This window comes from Schistocerca americana, chromosome 8 (genome assembly GCF_021461395.2).
Source record: "Schistocerca americana isolate TAMUIC-IGC-003095 chromosome 8, iqSchAmer2.1, whole genome shotgun sequence".
NCBI lineage: Eukaryota > Metazoa > Arthropoda > Insecta > Orthoptera > Acrididae > Schistocerca > Schistocerca americana.
Genome location: NC_060126.1, coordinates 287,160,389 through 287,177,157, shown reverse-complemented (window position 1 = coordinate 287,177,157; position 16,769 = coordinate 287,160,389). Strand labels below are relative to the sequence as shown.

At 39.8% G+C, this 16,769-nt stretch overlaps 1 protein-coding gene across 1 annotated transcript in view; it reads left to right on the top strand.

Moving 5' to 3' along the window:
* Positions 1 to 16,769, top strand: part of LOC124545475 (carboxypeptidase D-like) — a 256,584-nt gene that overhangs the window by 37,138 nt on the left and 202,677 nt on the right. Inside the window, exon 4 of the mRNA XM_047124408.1 lies at positions 2,556 to 2,717. Within this exon, the coding sequence (XP_046980364.1) occupies positions 2,556 to 2,717 (162 nt within the window). The remainder of the gene's footprint in view (positions 1 to 2,555; positions 2,718 to 16,769) is intronic.

Sequence of the window (16,769 nt, the reverse complement as noted above, 5' to 3'; positions counted from 1 at the left end):
CTAAGAACAAAAGTTTATTCATCCACTTTCTAGGAAATGACAAAAATAGCAACAGTACAATTAGCAATAGTACACAACCTGAGAAGAATTGCCGGCTGTACTGTTTTTATATAGAGGAGGTTTGTGGTTGGCAGTGGGACAGATATTGTGCGTATGCGCAAAACTTGTGGCCCTCTGCAGGCAGCCTCTGGTGGCTGGTCAGGGCAGCTGCCATTGGCAGACTATTTCAAATGCAGTGCACTGGTGCCATGGCACATATCCAGGTGTTGTGTACAGGGTTGTAAGCAATTGGGAGAAGACTTATAGTTCGTAGTTTCCTACATCTTCCTTGGAACTTTTCTTGAATAATGGCTGTATTACTGGATACTGAAGAGCATCTGGGAAGCATCCTTCTTCAAATGCCTTGTTAATTATTTCAGATAGCAGTCTTGATATTATACCAGAAGCAGTTTTAATTACAGTAGTGGATATTTCATCCTACTCACTCGAATTTTTAGTTTTATGGGTCCGCCTCTGTTAGCTGAGTGGTCAGCACGCCAGAATGCCATGCCAAGGGGCCCGGGCTCGATTACCGGCTGGAGCAGGAGATTTTCTCTGATCAGGGACTGGGTGTTGTGTTGTTCTCATCATTTTTTCATCCCCATCTCCGACGCGCAAGTCGCCCAGTGTGGCATCAAATGCGATAAGTATTTGTCCCCGGCGGACGAACTTCCCCAAATGGGGGACTCCTGGTCCACAATGCCGTACACTCATTTCCATTTTAGTTTTAAGGGATAATACTATTTTGTTTATACCTATGGCTGTAATTCATTCAAATTTAGTTCTAAGGTCCATGTTATCCTGATTGAAACCGGAAAGTTGGACCTTATGTAGGTAACCACTTACGTCAAAATCTGATTTTTGTGCATTTGTTAAAGGAACTCAAGGAAATATACTGGTATTTCTGAAGTTTACAATGGGTTTGTCTGCTATCTTAATTTTGGAGATTTGTAGAATGCCAGTTATGACATCAAGATTTTATGACTACCTGTGATTTATTCGCATTGTTCAGAATAATTTTTGGATGTACCATTTCTTTTGCTGCCTTTACCACCATTCTAAATGCAGGTTTATAGCTCTTTACATGTTTTATAAAATCAAAATTTGTATTAATTTTCAGTTCATTGTGTAACTGTCTTTTACTTGCATGTATCATTTTTATAGAAGCAATTATCCATTTCAGTTGCTTGTTAATTTTTTTATGGCAAACTGTTAGGGGAAATATTTCATTAAAACCTGAAAAAAAACTGTCAAGAAATCATAATTTTTAGAACTTACAGTACAATGTTCCTCTGACCAGTTTACTTCTTCAAGCCTAGAATAAAGGAAGTATATATTTTCCTTACTAAAGCATTGCTTGATGCACATTTTTCTAATGAATCAGCTCTGGAAACAGCAAAACGATCAGAAATACCTAAATCAATGCAGAATTTTTTGTTGGATCATCAAGTGATAAATTTGTCAGACTATTTTCTATACTTGTGCAGATTGTTTACCCTCTCTCATGAATTCTGTGGAGTTTAGCTTGAAACCAAATGCTTGACTCAGATCAATAAATTTTGTTGATTCATTGGTTTCATTTATTATGTTAATCAGTAGTTATTAAAATCCTTTTCTTTTGCTATTTTGTTAGTGTCTTTTAGAGACTTCTTAATTTAAACAGAAATAATGTGTTACTTCTTTATTGAGGACTCTGTATATCAAAATTATTAGAATAGTTTTGTTTCTCTAATTCTAAACCGCAAATTTCATACATGCCCTCATCATTTAGAAAATTAAAATCATCTCTTACATTAAGGATTAAAGAATTTTTAATTAGCATGGAGGATGGAGAGGTTAATAAATGATAGTAAAAATATAAAAGAGTGCCAGAAAAGACTTTTGAGCAAATATATTGAATAATAATTTCCATTCTCACATAATGTAACAACTTTTATGCCATACTGAAAAAAAAAATCAAACTTTGGACACCCAGAACTCTGTATCACAAAAGATCATCAAATTGCATGATTCAAAATTAGTAATCAATAATGGTGTAGTTATAATGAATGATTTAAGTTTCAGCACTGGTTAGTTTAAAAAATTATACTGGTGTGAGATGTGGTTCACATTTATAAGTAGAAAAAGAAGAAAGTAACAGTTATTGAAGTATATGAGATTATTTATTTTATTGTGTAGTAGCTTTTATTTGTGAAGCTACATTTATGAGTAGGTTTTCACATATGAAGCTTCTTTAAACTAGCATGAAATCATAACACAATCAATTTTATGACACCACTTTACCAGTTACCATGTCAGAGAATTTAACAATATGCAGCAGGAGTGACTAACTCTATCGGCGTTTAATTTTTAGTTAAATGTTTACTTTGGTTAGATGAAGATGATGATCAATTGTTGCAGTAATATTTTGCCATCTAATTTCTCTTCCTTTTAATACCATTGTTTCAAATCCTTATTTTTATATGTGAAACAGGGCAAAACATACTTTCTGAGAACTGCCATTTTTATTTCTATAGGAGGCATGCAGGATTTCAATTACGTATACTCCAATTGCTTTGAAGTGACATTTGAATTAAGCTGTTGTAAGTACCCTAATGCTTCTGAATTGTCGACTGAGTGGGAAAACAACAGAGAGAGTCTCTTAAGTTTCATGGAAGCTGTGCACAAAGGAATCAAAGGTATGAATTTGTAGCTTTTAAGATCTCAGTAAATTTAAAAACAGTTCATGATTTTTTTTTTTTTTTAGAAAGACTGTGATTTGATTAAATTTATGAATTTTAATAATCTCTGTATAAACAGATGTTCAAGAAACATGCAACACTGGACTCACATTCGGGAGGACAATGGTTCAAACCTGTTTCTAGCCTTCCTGATTTAGGTTTTCTATGATTTCCTTAAATCGCTTCAGGCAAATTCTGGGATGGTTTCTTTCAAAGGGCATGGCCGACTTCCTTCCCTATCCTCCCCTAATCTGATGGGACTGATGACCTCACTTTTTGTTCCTTCCTCCAGATCACACAACCAACCAAGAAATATGCAACTTCAGAAGACTAATCCAAAAGAATCTAATCATAATGTAAAAAGTTTTTGATGGTGGTGAGCCACAGTTGTGCAATATTTTTTGAAAGAGTAAACTGCCATTTGACTGTGTATTATTGTATTTATCTTCTGTATTGGCTAGATTTCAGCTTTTATGCCATTATCTGTTGCTTAATGGATATGACATGTAAATGATCTAAGAACTTCTAGTGTTGTACTCAGGAGTGGCATAAAAGCTGAAATGTTGATAGTACAGAAGATAAATACAGTAATACTCAGTCAAATGACAGTTTATTCTTTCAAAAAATAATCATAATGTTTAGAAGAACTTTCTGCTAGTTGGAAGTACGTAAAATTGTATAGGCTTGTCACACACACAAGTTCACCAGCACTATCATCTCTGCAAACATATCATGCCCTATTTATGTAATTGGCTAGAGCACTGTCATACGAAGTGGTCATGTGGAGCCATATGCCAATATGCCTTATGATTGAGTGCAGCTTAAAGATGATGATTAAAAAAATGTTGTTTATCAGGTGTGTGGAAGATGCGGAGCACCAGTCAGCAAGAATTTTAAATGTTCAAGTACATATCAACCATTATAAACCTTTCAGATGTAGTTGGTTGGAAACTACTTTGCTTCATCTTCTTTATTTGTGCATTCATATGCTAGCCGCATATAGGAATATTATCCTAGAATGTATGTAGGTCCTCTTTACTTTTTTGCCATTTTGTCTCACTCTGATCTCAACATACTGAAATTTTGAAGTTAGAGATAACATAATGTAATGTACTGTAACTGTTCTTTGACACAAAAACAATTTGAAAATTGTGTGTCCTCCTGGGCACTGCAATTTTCGTGATTTTTTTGGAAGACAAAATTAAATGGCATTCATTGATCAGAATTTTCAAAAAAAACTATATTTTGTCATATAAACATAGTTGTCAAAATTCCAAGTTTAAAGTACAAGGGTAAGTCAGTTATTATCTGCAAAGCAGTTATAAAATTTTATTGTAATCAAATAGGAAACATAAGAGAACATAATTTTTCAACATAGTCTCCTTGCGTTTAAATGCACTTGGTCCATCATTGTACAAGCTTCCTGATGCCCTCATAAAAGAAGGTTCTCGGTTGAGCTGCGAGCCAGGAATGCACCGCTTCTTTCACTGCTTCATCCAAGGCAAATCGATGGCCCCTTAATGCTTGTTTGGGTGGACCAAACAAATGATAGTCAGAAGGGACAAGATCGGGACTATATGGAGGATGATGCAGTACTTCAAATTTGAGTTTATGAAGTGTTTCAGCAGTGTGGGCAGCAGTATTGTGGATGGGCATTGTCGTACAACAACACAACACCTTTTGACAGCAATCCTCGGCGTTTGCTTCGAATTGCAGGCTTTAGCCGGGCAGTAAGCATCTCACTGTACCATACACTGTTTATTGTTATGCCTCTTTCCCCATGATGTTCCAGTACTGGACCTTGTGCATCCCAAAAAACTGTAAGCTTCAGTTTTCCTGTGGACGGTTGGGTCTTGAACTTTTTCTTGCATGGCAAATTTGGATGTTTCCGTTCCATACTCTGTCATTTACTCTCCGGCTCTTAATGATGGATGCATGTTTCGTCACCAGTAATGATCCTGTCTAAGAAGTTGAGCCCTTAGTTACCATAGTGATCCAGATGTTTTTTTGCAGATGTCCAAGTGCATTTGTTTATGCAACTGTGTGAATTGTTTTGGGACCTATCTTGCACAAACTTTATGAATCCCAAGTCTGTTGTGGATGATTTCGTAGGCAGAACCGTGACTAATTTGCAGATGATGTGCCACTTCGTCAATAGTTAATTGTCTGTCTAAGAGTGTCATTTCACGTGACACTCAATGGTTTCTTCATTTGTGACGGTAAACAGCCGTCCGGCTCATTCATTGTGCATAACATGAGTGCGGCCATTTTGGAATTTTTCAATCCATTTGTAGGCACTCCGTTGTGGCAAAACACTGTTCCTGTACTGTACCGAAAGTCTTTGATGAATTTCGGCCCCTGGTACTCCTTCCGACCACAAAAAACGGATCACTGAATGTTGCTCTTCTTTGGTGGAAATATATAGTGGAGCAGCCATGCTTAACAGCACGGCAGTGATAATGAAACTAACCTATCAGCTTGAAAATTGCAAAGATATAACAACAAATAAGCAAAGCATGCGTCATCAACGTAAAATGACAGTACTACCAAAATAAACAAATATTTAACTAAATTGCGAATAATAATTGACTTACCCTTGAACTTCGAGGTAATCAATTTTGAATATGTGGACTAATAGTTAGTTATCTGTACAAGATGTTAAAATGCCATGAATCATCACAGTCAGCATGAATGTAAAACTGTAATAGCGGAAGGTAGCTAGACAAGCCAAGAGCTGAGCCCCAAACTGGGAACAAAACTTGATGTGCGAGTTAATCTACAGGGGACCAGAGAGCCTGAACACCATGTAGAGATGAAGTATGGAGTTAAACACAAACTTGACCAACGTGAATGACTGTCACTAGCATATGGAAAACAGAGTGGTAAATGAGGTGAGATAGTAGTCTACAATCTGAAATGAGTCTAAGTTGAGCTGGGTCAATCCTGTCACCACCAACAGGTAAACACCTGAGTCTGTGGCTCTGCTTCACATGCACCTTCTGTAAAAGAGTTCTGTATTATTCCATTTCAAAAACCATGCCAATTCATTTGCATCTGTCTCGATGTCTGCTGGCAGGGATACTAAATCCCTCCTCCCTAAAAAGGGCTGCATTGAGCCAAAATTGTCTCTGCTGCAACTTCTGTTGCAAAACCAGTGAGGGTGAGAGATTCCCTGACAATGGGTTGACCAACTAAGGAGGCTACATCGATACAGATTGCTTGCTTAGTGTAGAGGATGGGGTGATGGCTGGTCCGCTGGCATTGGCAGGGATGGGTACTCAACCACTACCAAGTAAGAGGGAGGGACACCAGCTCAGATTACATGATATCCACTTTGGCAGTTGCAGGAGCAATCCCACCAGTGCCACAGTCCTCGTTGAAGATATGATGGCAGAAGGCAATGAGGGGGTGCCAACAGGCGTGCTTGATGCCCAAATTCTGTGCCTTCCAGCAAACCATCGTTGCAGCCAATCTCGTTGCCCGTCTGGCTTTGTGAGATGAAGGCAATGGGGCCCTTCAGGTCGGAGGCACAACTGATTCGGTGACAGGTCATCTGCTGCTGGAACAATTGCTGATGTTTGTCATCCACCACCACACCTGGTAGCACCCCTGGAGCTGAAAGACTAGGTCCGAACAGCGGCCCTGTGAGAGAAATGGGCACTCTGATACGGTTTGGGGCATGTGACTTGGATTGCAACAAATTCAAAAGACACCCCACAGCTGGTGCCCATGCAAATGCTTGGCGTGCTTGATGCCCAAATTCTGCGCCTTCCAGCAAACCATCGCTGCAGCCAATTTCATTGCCCATCTGGCTTTGTGAGGTGAAGGCAATGGGGCCCTTCAGGACAGAGGCACAACTGATTCAGTGACAGGTCGTCTGCTACTGGAACAATTGCTGACATTTGTAATCCACCACAAGGTTTGCACAAGTCGCTCCACCTCAGAGTTAGAAGCTGGGTGAAATGGGGTGAGGTGCTGGATACCCTAGCATATGAAAAGGTCTGCAAACTATCATGACACACATTGCTCACCATTATCAGAGGTGAGGGGCATCCGGGTAGTCCTCAACAATAAAAATGACTAATAATGCACGAATAGTGGCTGTCAATGTTGTGAAAGGACAGTTTGGCAACATACAGACAGTTTGACAATGCATTAATCACAAACAACCACATGGTACCCAAAAAAGGGACTACAAAATTGACATGCACCCTGTTCCATGGGTGCTGCAGAACTGTCCATGGGGAAAACTGACATGGCAATGCAGCCTGATTCAGTGTACAGGCCGCACAAGCCCACACTCACTGTCCAGTGCAACAGATGCAGAAACTGGAATATGCAAGTACACAATGTCAGAGGGCAACCACTCTACAGTGTTGCTCTCCGTGGCAAGCATGAAGATGCTCTGAACAATGTTGAGCTAATCCTAGAGCAGAAAGAAGTTTGTCACACCAAATATGCTTCAAAAGGAGGGCTCTCGGGCCAGCCTCTATGGACAGCTGAAATGACAGCACCAAGAAATATCGAGAAGCTGTGTCCAATAGCAGCTGCAGGTAGGCATTATGCAGGTCGATGCGTGAAAAATACTGGCCCCATGACAACTTTGCCAGGAACTCCTATGGCTCGAAATTGGATACAAATCTGCTGTGTATTGCACATTGATTGTCTGTTTAAAAATCACCAAAAGACGTAGGGGCCTTTCTGGTTTCTGAATCACCATGTGAGGGGTGGTCCACTGACTCTGTGAAACATGAGAAACAATGCTGTGGTCCTGCCAGTAGCGCAACTCGGCCTTGATTTTGTCAGGCATGGCGAAGGGAATTGGGGGGGGGGGGGGGGTTGAGTCACAAAGTTTATGTACTGCTGATGGGTTAAGGGAGATGTGCGCCTTGAAATTTTCTGCCCAACCCAAGGTATTCTCAAGCACATGGTCGTATTGAGGCCAAATTTTATTAGGGGACTGATTGAGACAGTAAACGTACTTCCGACAGTGAGTTTGTCACTAATAACATAAGATACCATTCCACATTCTTATATCATACAGAATGGAGAATTGTTATCTCTATGGAATCCCGAGACCCATCATTGGTCTAAGTTAATTAGATTCACTGCCATGCCCATGTCTGCCTGAAACTAAATCGGTCACCCACCCGCTATAAAAAATGACAATGGAATACAGTGGGGCGATGCTTACACAGTATTGAAGATAGCCTTCAAGTCCAGCAAAACCACTGGGCCTCTGACAACCATCCCACAGTTTGCCAACTGTCACATATTGTTGCCAAATGGACAGTTTACAATAGACACCACAAATGGCTTCTACATGTAGGTAATCATGTCAAACATGCACAAAATGACAATTGGGGTAGGACCACTGGCTTTCTCATTCAATGGAAACAGGTGTGGAATGAGAGTAACCAGGAACCCAAAATTTAATGTTGTGAGTGGGGATTACACCGCCTTGATTGTCCCTGCCCACCGAGCTCAGTGTTGGTGAAGTCAGGCACCGCTGTGACATAATTGCTCTTGAACTGTCAATGACTTCAACACATAGTGGCTCAGCAGAAGGCAAGGCTGCTTGGCTTACCCCATGGGGCACTGGGAACAGTTTACCATGTATATCCAACATTGCCATCTGCCAATTGTTGGAGAGTACCGTATTTACTCGAATCTAAGCCGCACTCGAATCTAAGCCGCACCTGAAAAATGAGACTCGAAATCAAGGGAAAAAAAATTTTCCTGAATTGAAGCCGCACCTGAAATTTGAGACTAGAAATTTAAGGGGAGAGAAAAGTTTTAGGCCGCACCTCCAAATCGAAACAAAGTTGGTCCATTGTAATATGAGACACAATTGAGGTCGAGTTGTAACACTCCGGTTTAATCTTCTGACTTATCCCGCTCGATCGGGATCTGATAGCAGCCCAAAACAGGTATTAATTAATGTGACCGTGTACCTAATGGGGCTGGCAATCGGATTGGACTGCTACGGAGTTGTTACATTCCATTTTGTCCTTCTCAAATGCTGTAATAATAAAATGTCTGGTGGCAAGAAGAATGACAACACAGCTTCATTAATCAACAACCTATATTCACCACAAAAACACAAAGTAAGGAGACAGCCACTGCCTTCGTTGTACAGAATTAATAACGGCTAATCTCAGCACAGGCCCTTTCGTTATTCATTATCGTCACACGCAATTTCAATCATGTAATCCACCACTACAATCCAACACTGCAATCCAAATGATGCCGACGCGGTAGACGCGTAATTACAATATCGGCACAAAAATGTCACTGAATCACACTAGTAATTATACTTTTTCACTTTCCCGTATATTTCTAACACAAAGGGGTTAAACCACAGCGATGGCCACTCCCTTTGTCGGTACGGTCTTGCATTCCAGCAACAGACCTCCACCCGGCTCGACCCGCAGCGCGTACCACACTCCTACTATCTCAACACTCGCTCTCGCCACCCGAAGCACACTATCGATTGTTTGTCCTGTCGACCTGTGCTGTCGCAAAACTTATAGTAAGGGCCTACGGACCCCTTACATCCCCGCCCTCGAAAACTTCTTTGAAGCCACAGGCGTAAAAGAATCGGTTAGGGAAGTAGACATCACTACATATCAACAAAACACACAGTGCAAATAAGTAATGAAATTACAATCACCAAGAAAATCCTTGACTCCGGTAGTGGGCTGCCCCTACAATAATATTATACAAAAAATTATTACATCTCAAAAATATGGCATTGTCCAACAAACACACAACATCAATCCTACTTACTTAACATAGCATGGTAAATATTTTTTTATAAACTTATCTTATCAAAAATTTCCAAAAACTTTTCACTTTCAAAGGTTTGTACGAGTCATTAACTACATATCTGTTATAACTTGCTATAGCAAACACAAGAAAAGAAACTAGTTGAATGCCAGCTACCCCTTTGGTATGCCGTCCTTTCAGCGGGGTTCGTGCCGTCCATACTACTATCACTCTAATTTATAACTCACTTGGCCAACACTTATAAAAGTTAAGGAAGAAATTCACAACTTATTGCTACAGCAAAGACAAGAAAACAAACTAGGTGAATGCCAACTACCCCTTTGGTATGCCGTCCTTTCAGCGGGGTTCGTGCCATCCATACTACTACCACACTAACTTATAACTCCCTTCCCAATGCATATAAAAGTTAAGGAAGAAAAAAAAATCACAACTTATTTAAATCTTTAACACAAGCAAATTGAAATTGAGACAAAATATGACATTTATACATTGAATGCCAGTTACCCCTTTGGTATGCCGTCCTTTCAGCGGGGTTTGTGCCGTCCACACTACTATCACTCTAATTTATAACTCACTTGGCCAACACTTATAAAAATTAAGGAAGAAATTCACAACTTGTTCATTACAGATTCCATAAATTTAAATGCTACATTGTACCGCTAAGCATGTCTTACATAATTCTTTGCAACACTACAACTAATGTGGTCACCCAATGAAAAATTTTAAACTACTGATCATTTCATTTTGCCAAACATTACTTCCATATGTGAATTGTTATCAAGAAAGCTTAGATGAGAGGTACAATATCTCCTGTTATATTCACACTAATTCAAATCCACTATATGGATATTTGTCATTCATTACTCAGTGCCAGAATTCTGCTTCTACGTATAACCATAACTGACTCTGATAGCTAATTGGATACATGAATTACTAATTATTCATTAGTTACACCTTGTTTTATCAGCATACTTCAGATAAACATGTATACCTACAAATAACTTGCAAACAGATGTTGCTCATGTGCTAAATGACCTACTTCAATATTTCAAACATCTCATACTCCATATTCTTCATTACACATAACTTAACATCAACTTCGACTGTAAATACATATATATCTTCAACCTATATCAATCCTCCATATACTTCAACACTTCAAACCTCTCATACTCAATATACATCATTACACATAACTCCCTCAACTTAACAGCAACTTCAACTGCATATATATCTTCAACCTACATCAACTCTCCATATTCGCTGCAATAACCACATAAAAATACTACTTCAGGCTCCTTAGCCTCTCCATTCATCATATTTCACATCATTTATCTGAACAACTATCTCCTTGTGTATTTGTTTCTTTATATGTTCATCTACTTGCAAGCTGATACATTACTTCAATTTTCTTACAACAGTTTGACCTTTTCATGCGTCATAAAACAACTCTATAAGATTACCCAAATTCTTGTTTAACCAATTAGCTTACCACGACATTATGTAAACATTCGCTTTCTGATATGGTTCTCATTTTATTCCTTCTGGCATTATTAATTTTGGTTATTTACTCACAGTAAACTGAGCTCTTTTTTTTTTAAGTTATTGATTCTCTGACATCTCACACTCATCAACAGCAACTACTACAAATTTACTACATGGTTCCTGACTGAATTACTTGGATGACCACTACCAATCCTAACTACTACACTAATTTTCTTAACCTAAGGATAGAGAAAGATGGTAGAGGAGTGACACTTGAAATTAGAAATAAAGTCTCACCCAGCTGGGAGTGTACCAGTCGCCACTTGGTACACCAGCAAAAGAGTTGCTAGCTCCCTACACCTTAACTACTTCTCCATATATGAGTGAACTATAAATTTGCTACAAGATTCCTAACTATCATGTGTACAACCACTACCTATTCTAACTACTACACACTAATTTTCTTAACGTAAGGATAGAGAAAGATGGTAGAGGAGTGACACTTGAAATTAGAAATAAAGTCTCACCCAGATGGGAGTGTACCAGTCGCCACTTGGTATACCAGCAAAAGAGTTGCTAGCTCCCTACACCTTAACTATGAATTACTTGGATGACCACTACCAATCCTAACTACTACACTAATTTTCTTAACCTAAGGATAGAGAAAGATGGTAGAAGAGTGACACTTGAAATTAGAAATAAAGTCTCACCCAGCTGGGAGTGTACCAGTCGCCACTTGGTATACCAGCAAAAGAGTTGCTAGCTCCCTACACCTTAACTACTTCTCCATATATGAGTGACTATAAATTTGCTACAAGATTCCTAACTATCATTTGTACAACCACTATCTATTGTAACTACTACACACTAACTTTCTTAACCTAAGGATAGAGAAAGATGGTAGAGGAGTGACACTTGAAATTAGAAATAAAGTCTCACCCAGCTGGGAGTGTACCAGTCGCCACTTGGTATACCAGCAAAAGAGTTGCTAGCTCCCTACACCTTAACTTTCTTCAATTCGTACCTCTTGATCACCTCTTCTCTCATAATTCCTGTCATTATCATCATCATCATCATCATCATCATCATCATCATCATCATCTCTCCCATGATTGTGGTGAAACTGTTGACCATTGCCATGGTTCCTGTACCTGTGGCCACCACCTCTTCCTCTATAATTTGATGAATTACCAAAATGATTCCTTGGGTCATTACTTCCCCCTCGGTTTTGATCATTAGCCTGATTGTGTTCCAGTGATCGAATAGATTCCAACTGTTCCAGTATTTCCATCAAGGCCTCCCTATCTTTAATTTGGCTCCCGGATACAGTTTCCTACATTCTCCGGCTCATTCTTCTTTTTATTGCTGATATCATTACGTCATCACTCAGGGGTTGTTCCAAGGTCTCGTTCAATTCCCACAAATTTTCGGCAAACTCTCTCAACGTTCCTCTCCATGTATTAAGTGACTTGCGGTGGAGTAGGTCCTCAATTGCTGCACACTGATGACTTTTGGACCAGTATTTCTTCAAGAATTCCTCTTCAAACTGATCATAACTAGTAGTCCCTTCCTTCTTCCTGACTCCCCAAGTGAAGGCCTCACCTTCCATTCTATCTATTGCAAATTGAATCTTGTCTGAGTCTTTAAGATGTGCTGGGAAAACTCCTTTTAACCATTTCATAAATATCATTGGGTGCAACCCTCCTTTCGGTCTAAATTTCTGCCCTGTATGATTTTGGACGTACCGATTATCACTGCTCATCAAGGTAACTACTCTACCTTCCCCAACGGTTAAAGTGGCATTGCTAATTCGCTTATCAATTTCTTCTGTCTTGCTCTCCAATTGCTGCACTCCCTGTTGTAATTGCCTGACCTCCATTGCAACCCTCTTGTTATCCTCTTCTCGTTGCACAGCTATAGCATTTCTCAGATTGACAGCCAGTTGGTTTTGCCTATCTCCTATCCCCTTAACCGCATCATTACATTGTTTCTGCATTTGCGTCACCTCGGCGATTCGATGATTGCAATCCGTTTCCACTTCGTTGATTCTTTCTCCCAATTCGGCTTTCGTTTCTTCAATATGGTCTTCCATCTTTTTTGTTAACTTTCCTTCCATCTTCTCCACGTCCCTCTGGACTTGGTCTATGCTCTTCTGTAGCTTCCTCTCTCTCTCGTCGACGTCCATCTTCAGTCGTTCTTGTAACTCCTGCACTTCCTTCTTCAGATTACATTCCATTTTCATTTGCGATGTTTTGATTTCTTGTAAACCTTTCTCTAATGATGCGTTAGTTTCTTGTAAACCTTTCTCTAATGATGCGTTAGTTTCTTGTAAACCCTTTAGTGATGCGCTATTCTCCTTTATCAAGTCTACCAACATCGACCACTTATCTGCATCCTCTGAAACTGACTTATTTCTCATCGTTTGTTCCGGTGTTTTGGGATAACTAGTTGAGTGTGCTAATGGGCTATCTAATGATACTCCATAATCACTGATTCCCGAATCTTCCCTGTCTTCCTGTCCTATCCCTTTTCTTTCAACTACTGCCTCACAAACCTGCTTATCTTCAGTAGACACGTTTATTTATTTTTAATGCACAGGTTGTTGTTGTTGTTGTTGTGGTCTTCAGTCCTGAGACTGGTTTGATGCAGCTCTCCATGCTACTCTATCCTGTGCAAACTTTTTCATCTCCCAGTACCTACTGCAACCTACATCCTTCTGAATCTGCTTAGTGTATTCATCTCTTGGTCTCCCTCTACGATTTTTACCCTCCACGCTGCCCTCCAATACTAAATTGGTGATCCCTTGATGCCTCAGAACATGTCCTACCAACCGATCCCTTCTTCTGGTCAAGTTGTGCCACAAACTTCTCTTCTCCCCAATCCTATTCAATACTACCTCATTAGTTATGTGATCTACCCATCTAATCTTCAGCATTCTTCTGTAGCACCACATTTCGAAAGCTTCTATTCTCTTCTTGTCCAAACTATTTATCGTCCATGTTTCGCTTCCATACATGGCTACACTCCATACGAATACTTTCAGAAATGACTTCCTGACACTTAAATCAATACTAGATGTTAACAAATTTCTCTTCTTCAGAAACGCTTTCCTTGCCATTGCCAGCCTACATTTTATATCCTCTCTACTTCGACCATCATCAGTTATTTTGCTCCCCAAATAGCAAAACTCCTTTACTGCTTTAAGTGCCTCATTTCCTAATCTAATTCTCTCAGCATCACCCGACTTAATTAGACTACATTCCATTATCCTTGTTTTGCTTTTGTTGATGTTCATCTTATATCCTCCTTTCAAGACACTGTCCATTCCATTCAACTGCTCTTCCAAGTCCTTTGCTGTCTCTGACAGAATTACAATGTCATCGGCGAACCTCAAAGTTTTTATTTCTTCTCCATGAATTTTAATACCTACTCTGAATTTTTCTTTTGTTTCCTTTACTGCTTGCTCAATATACAGGTTGAACAACATCGGGGAGAGGCTACAACCCTGTCTTACTCCCTTCCCAACCACTGCTTCCCTTTCATGTCCCTCGACTCTTATAACTGCCATCTGGTTTCTGTACAAATTGTAAATAGCCTTTCGCTCCCTGTATTTTACCCCTGCCACCTTCAGAATTTGTAAGAGAGTATTCCAGTCAACATTGTCAAAAGCTTTCTCTAAGTCTACAAATGCTAGAAACGTAGGTTTGCCTTTCCTTAATCTTTCTTCTAAGATAAGTCGTAAGGTCAGTATTGCCTCACGTGTTCCATACGGAATCCAAACTGATCTTCCCCGAGGTTGGCTTCTACTAGTTTTTCCATTCGTCTGTAAAGAATTCGTGTTAGTATTTTGCAGCTGTGACTTATTAAGCTGATAGTTCGGTAATTTTCACATCTGTCAACACCTGCTTTCTTTGGGATTGGAATTATTATATTCTTCTTGAAGTCTGAGGGTATTTCGCCTGTTTCATACATCTTGCTCACCAGATGGTAGAGTTTTGTCAGGACTGGCTCTCCCACGGCCGTCAGTAGTTCCAATGGAATATTGTCTACTCCGGTGGCTTTGTTTCTACTCAGGTCTTTCAGTGCTCTGTCAAACTCTTCACGCAGTATCATATCTCCCATTTCATCTTCATCTACATCCTCTTCCATTTCCATAATATTGTCCTCAAGTACATCGCCCTTGTATAGACCCTCTATATACTCCTTCCACCTTTCTGCTTTCCCTTCTTTGCTTAGAACTGGGTTTCCATCTGAGCTCCTGATATTCATACAAGTCGTTCTCTTATCTCCAAAGGTCTCTTTAATTTTCCTGTAGGCGGTATCTATCTTACCCCTAGTGAGATAGGCCTGTACATCCTTACATTTGTCCTCTAGCCATCCCTGCTTAGCCATTTTGCACTTCCTGTCGATCTCATTTTTGAGACGTTTGTATTCCTTTTTGCCTGTTTCACTTACTGCATTTTTATATTTTCTCCTTTCATCAATTAAATTCAATATTTCTTCTGTTACCCAAGGATTTCTACTAGCCCTCGTCTTTTTACCTACTTGATCCTCTGCTGCCTTCACTACTTCATCCCTCAAAGCTACCCATTCTTCTTCTACTGTATTTATTTCCCCCATTCCTGTCAGTTGTTCCCTTATGCTCTCCCTGAATCTCTGTACAACCTTTGGTTCTTTTAGTTTATCCAGGTCCCATCTCCTTAAATTCCCACCTTTTTGCAGTTTCTTCAGTTTTAATCTACAGGTCATAACCAATAGACCCCTGGAAATGTCTTACAATTTAAAACCTGGTTCCTAAATCTCTGTCTTACCATTATATAATCTATCTGATACCTTTTAGTATCTCCAGGGTTCTTCCATGTATACAACCTTCTTTCATGATTCTTAAACCAAGTGTTAGTTATGATTATGTTGTGCTCTGTGCAAAATTCTACAAGGCGGCTTCCTCTTTCATTTCTGTCCCCCAATCCATATTCACCTACTATGTTTCCTTCTCTCCCTTTTCCTACACTCGAATTCCAGTCACCCATGACTATTAAATTTTCGTCTCCCTTCACAATCTGAATAATTTCTTTTATTTCATCATACATTTCTTCAATTTCTTCGTCATCTGCAGAGCGAGTTGGCATACAAACTTGTACTGCTGTAGTAGGTGTGGGCTTCGTATCTATCTTGGCCACAATAATGCGTTCACTATGCTGTTTGTAGTAGCTTACCCGCATTCCTATTTTCCTATTCATTATTAAACCTACTCCTGCATTACCCCTATTTGATTTTGTGTTTATAACCCTGTAGTCACCTGACCAGAAGTCTTGTTCCTCCTGCCACCGAACTTCACTAATTCCCACTATATCTAACTTCAACCTATCCATTTCCCTTTTTAAATTTTCTAACCTGCCTGCCCGAATAAGGGATCTGACATTCCAAGCTCCGATCCGTAGAACGCCATTTTTCTTTCTCCTGATAACGACATCCTCTTGAGTAGTCCCCGCCCGGAGATCCGAATGGGGGACTATTTTACCTCCGGAATATTTTACCCAAGAGGACGCCATCATCATGTAATCATACAGTAAAGCTGCATGCCCTCGGGAAAAATTACAGCTGTAGTTTCCCCTTGCTTTCAGCCGTTCGCAGTACCGGCACGGCAATGCCGTTTTGGTTATTGTTACAAGGCCAGATCAGTCAATCATCCAGACTGTTGCCCTTGCAACTACTGAAAAGGCTGCTGTCCCTCTT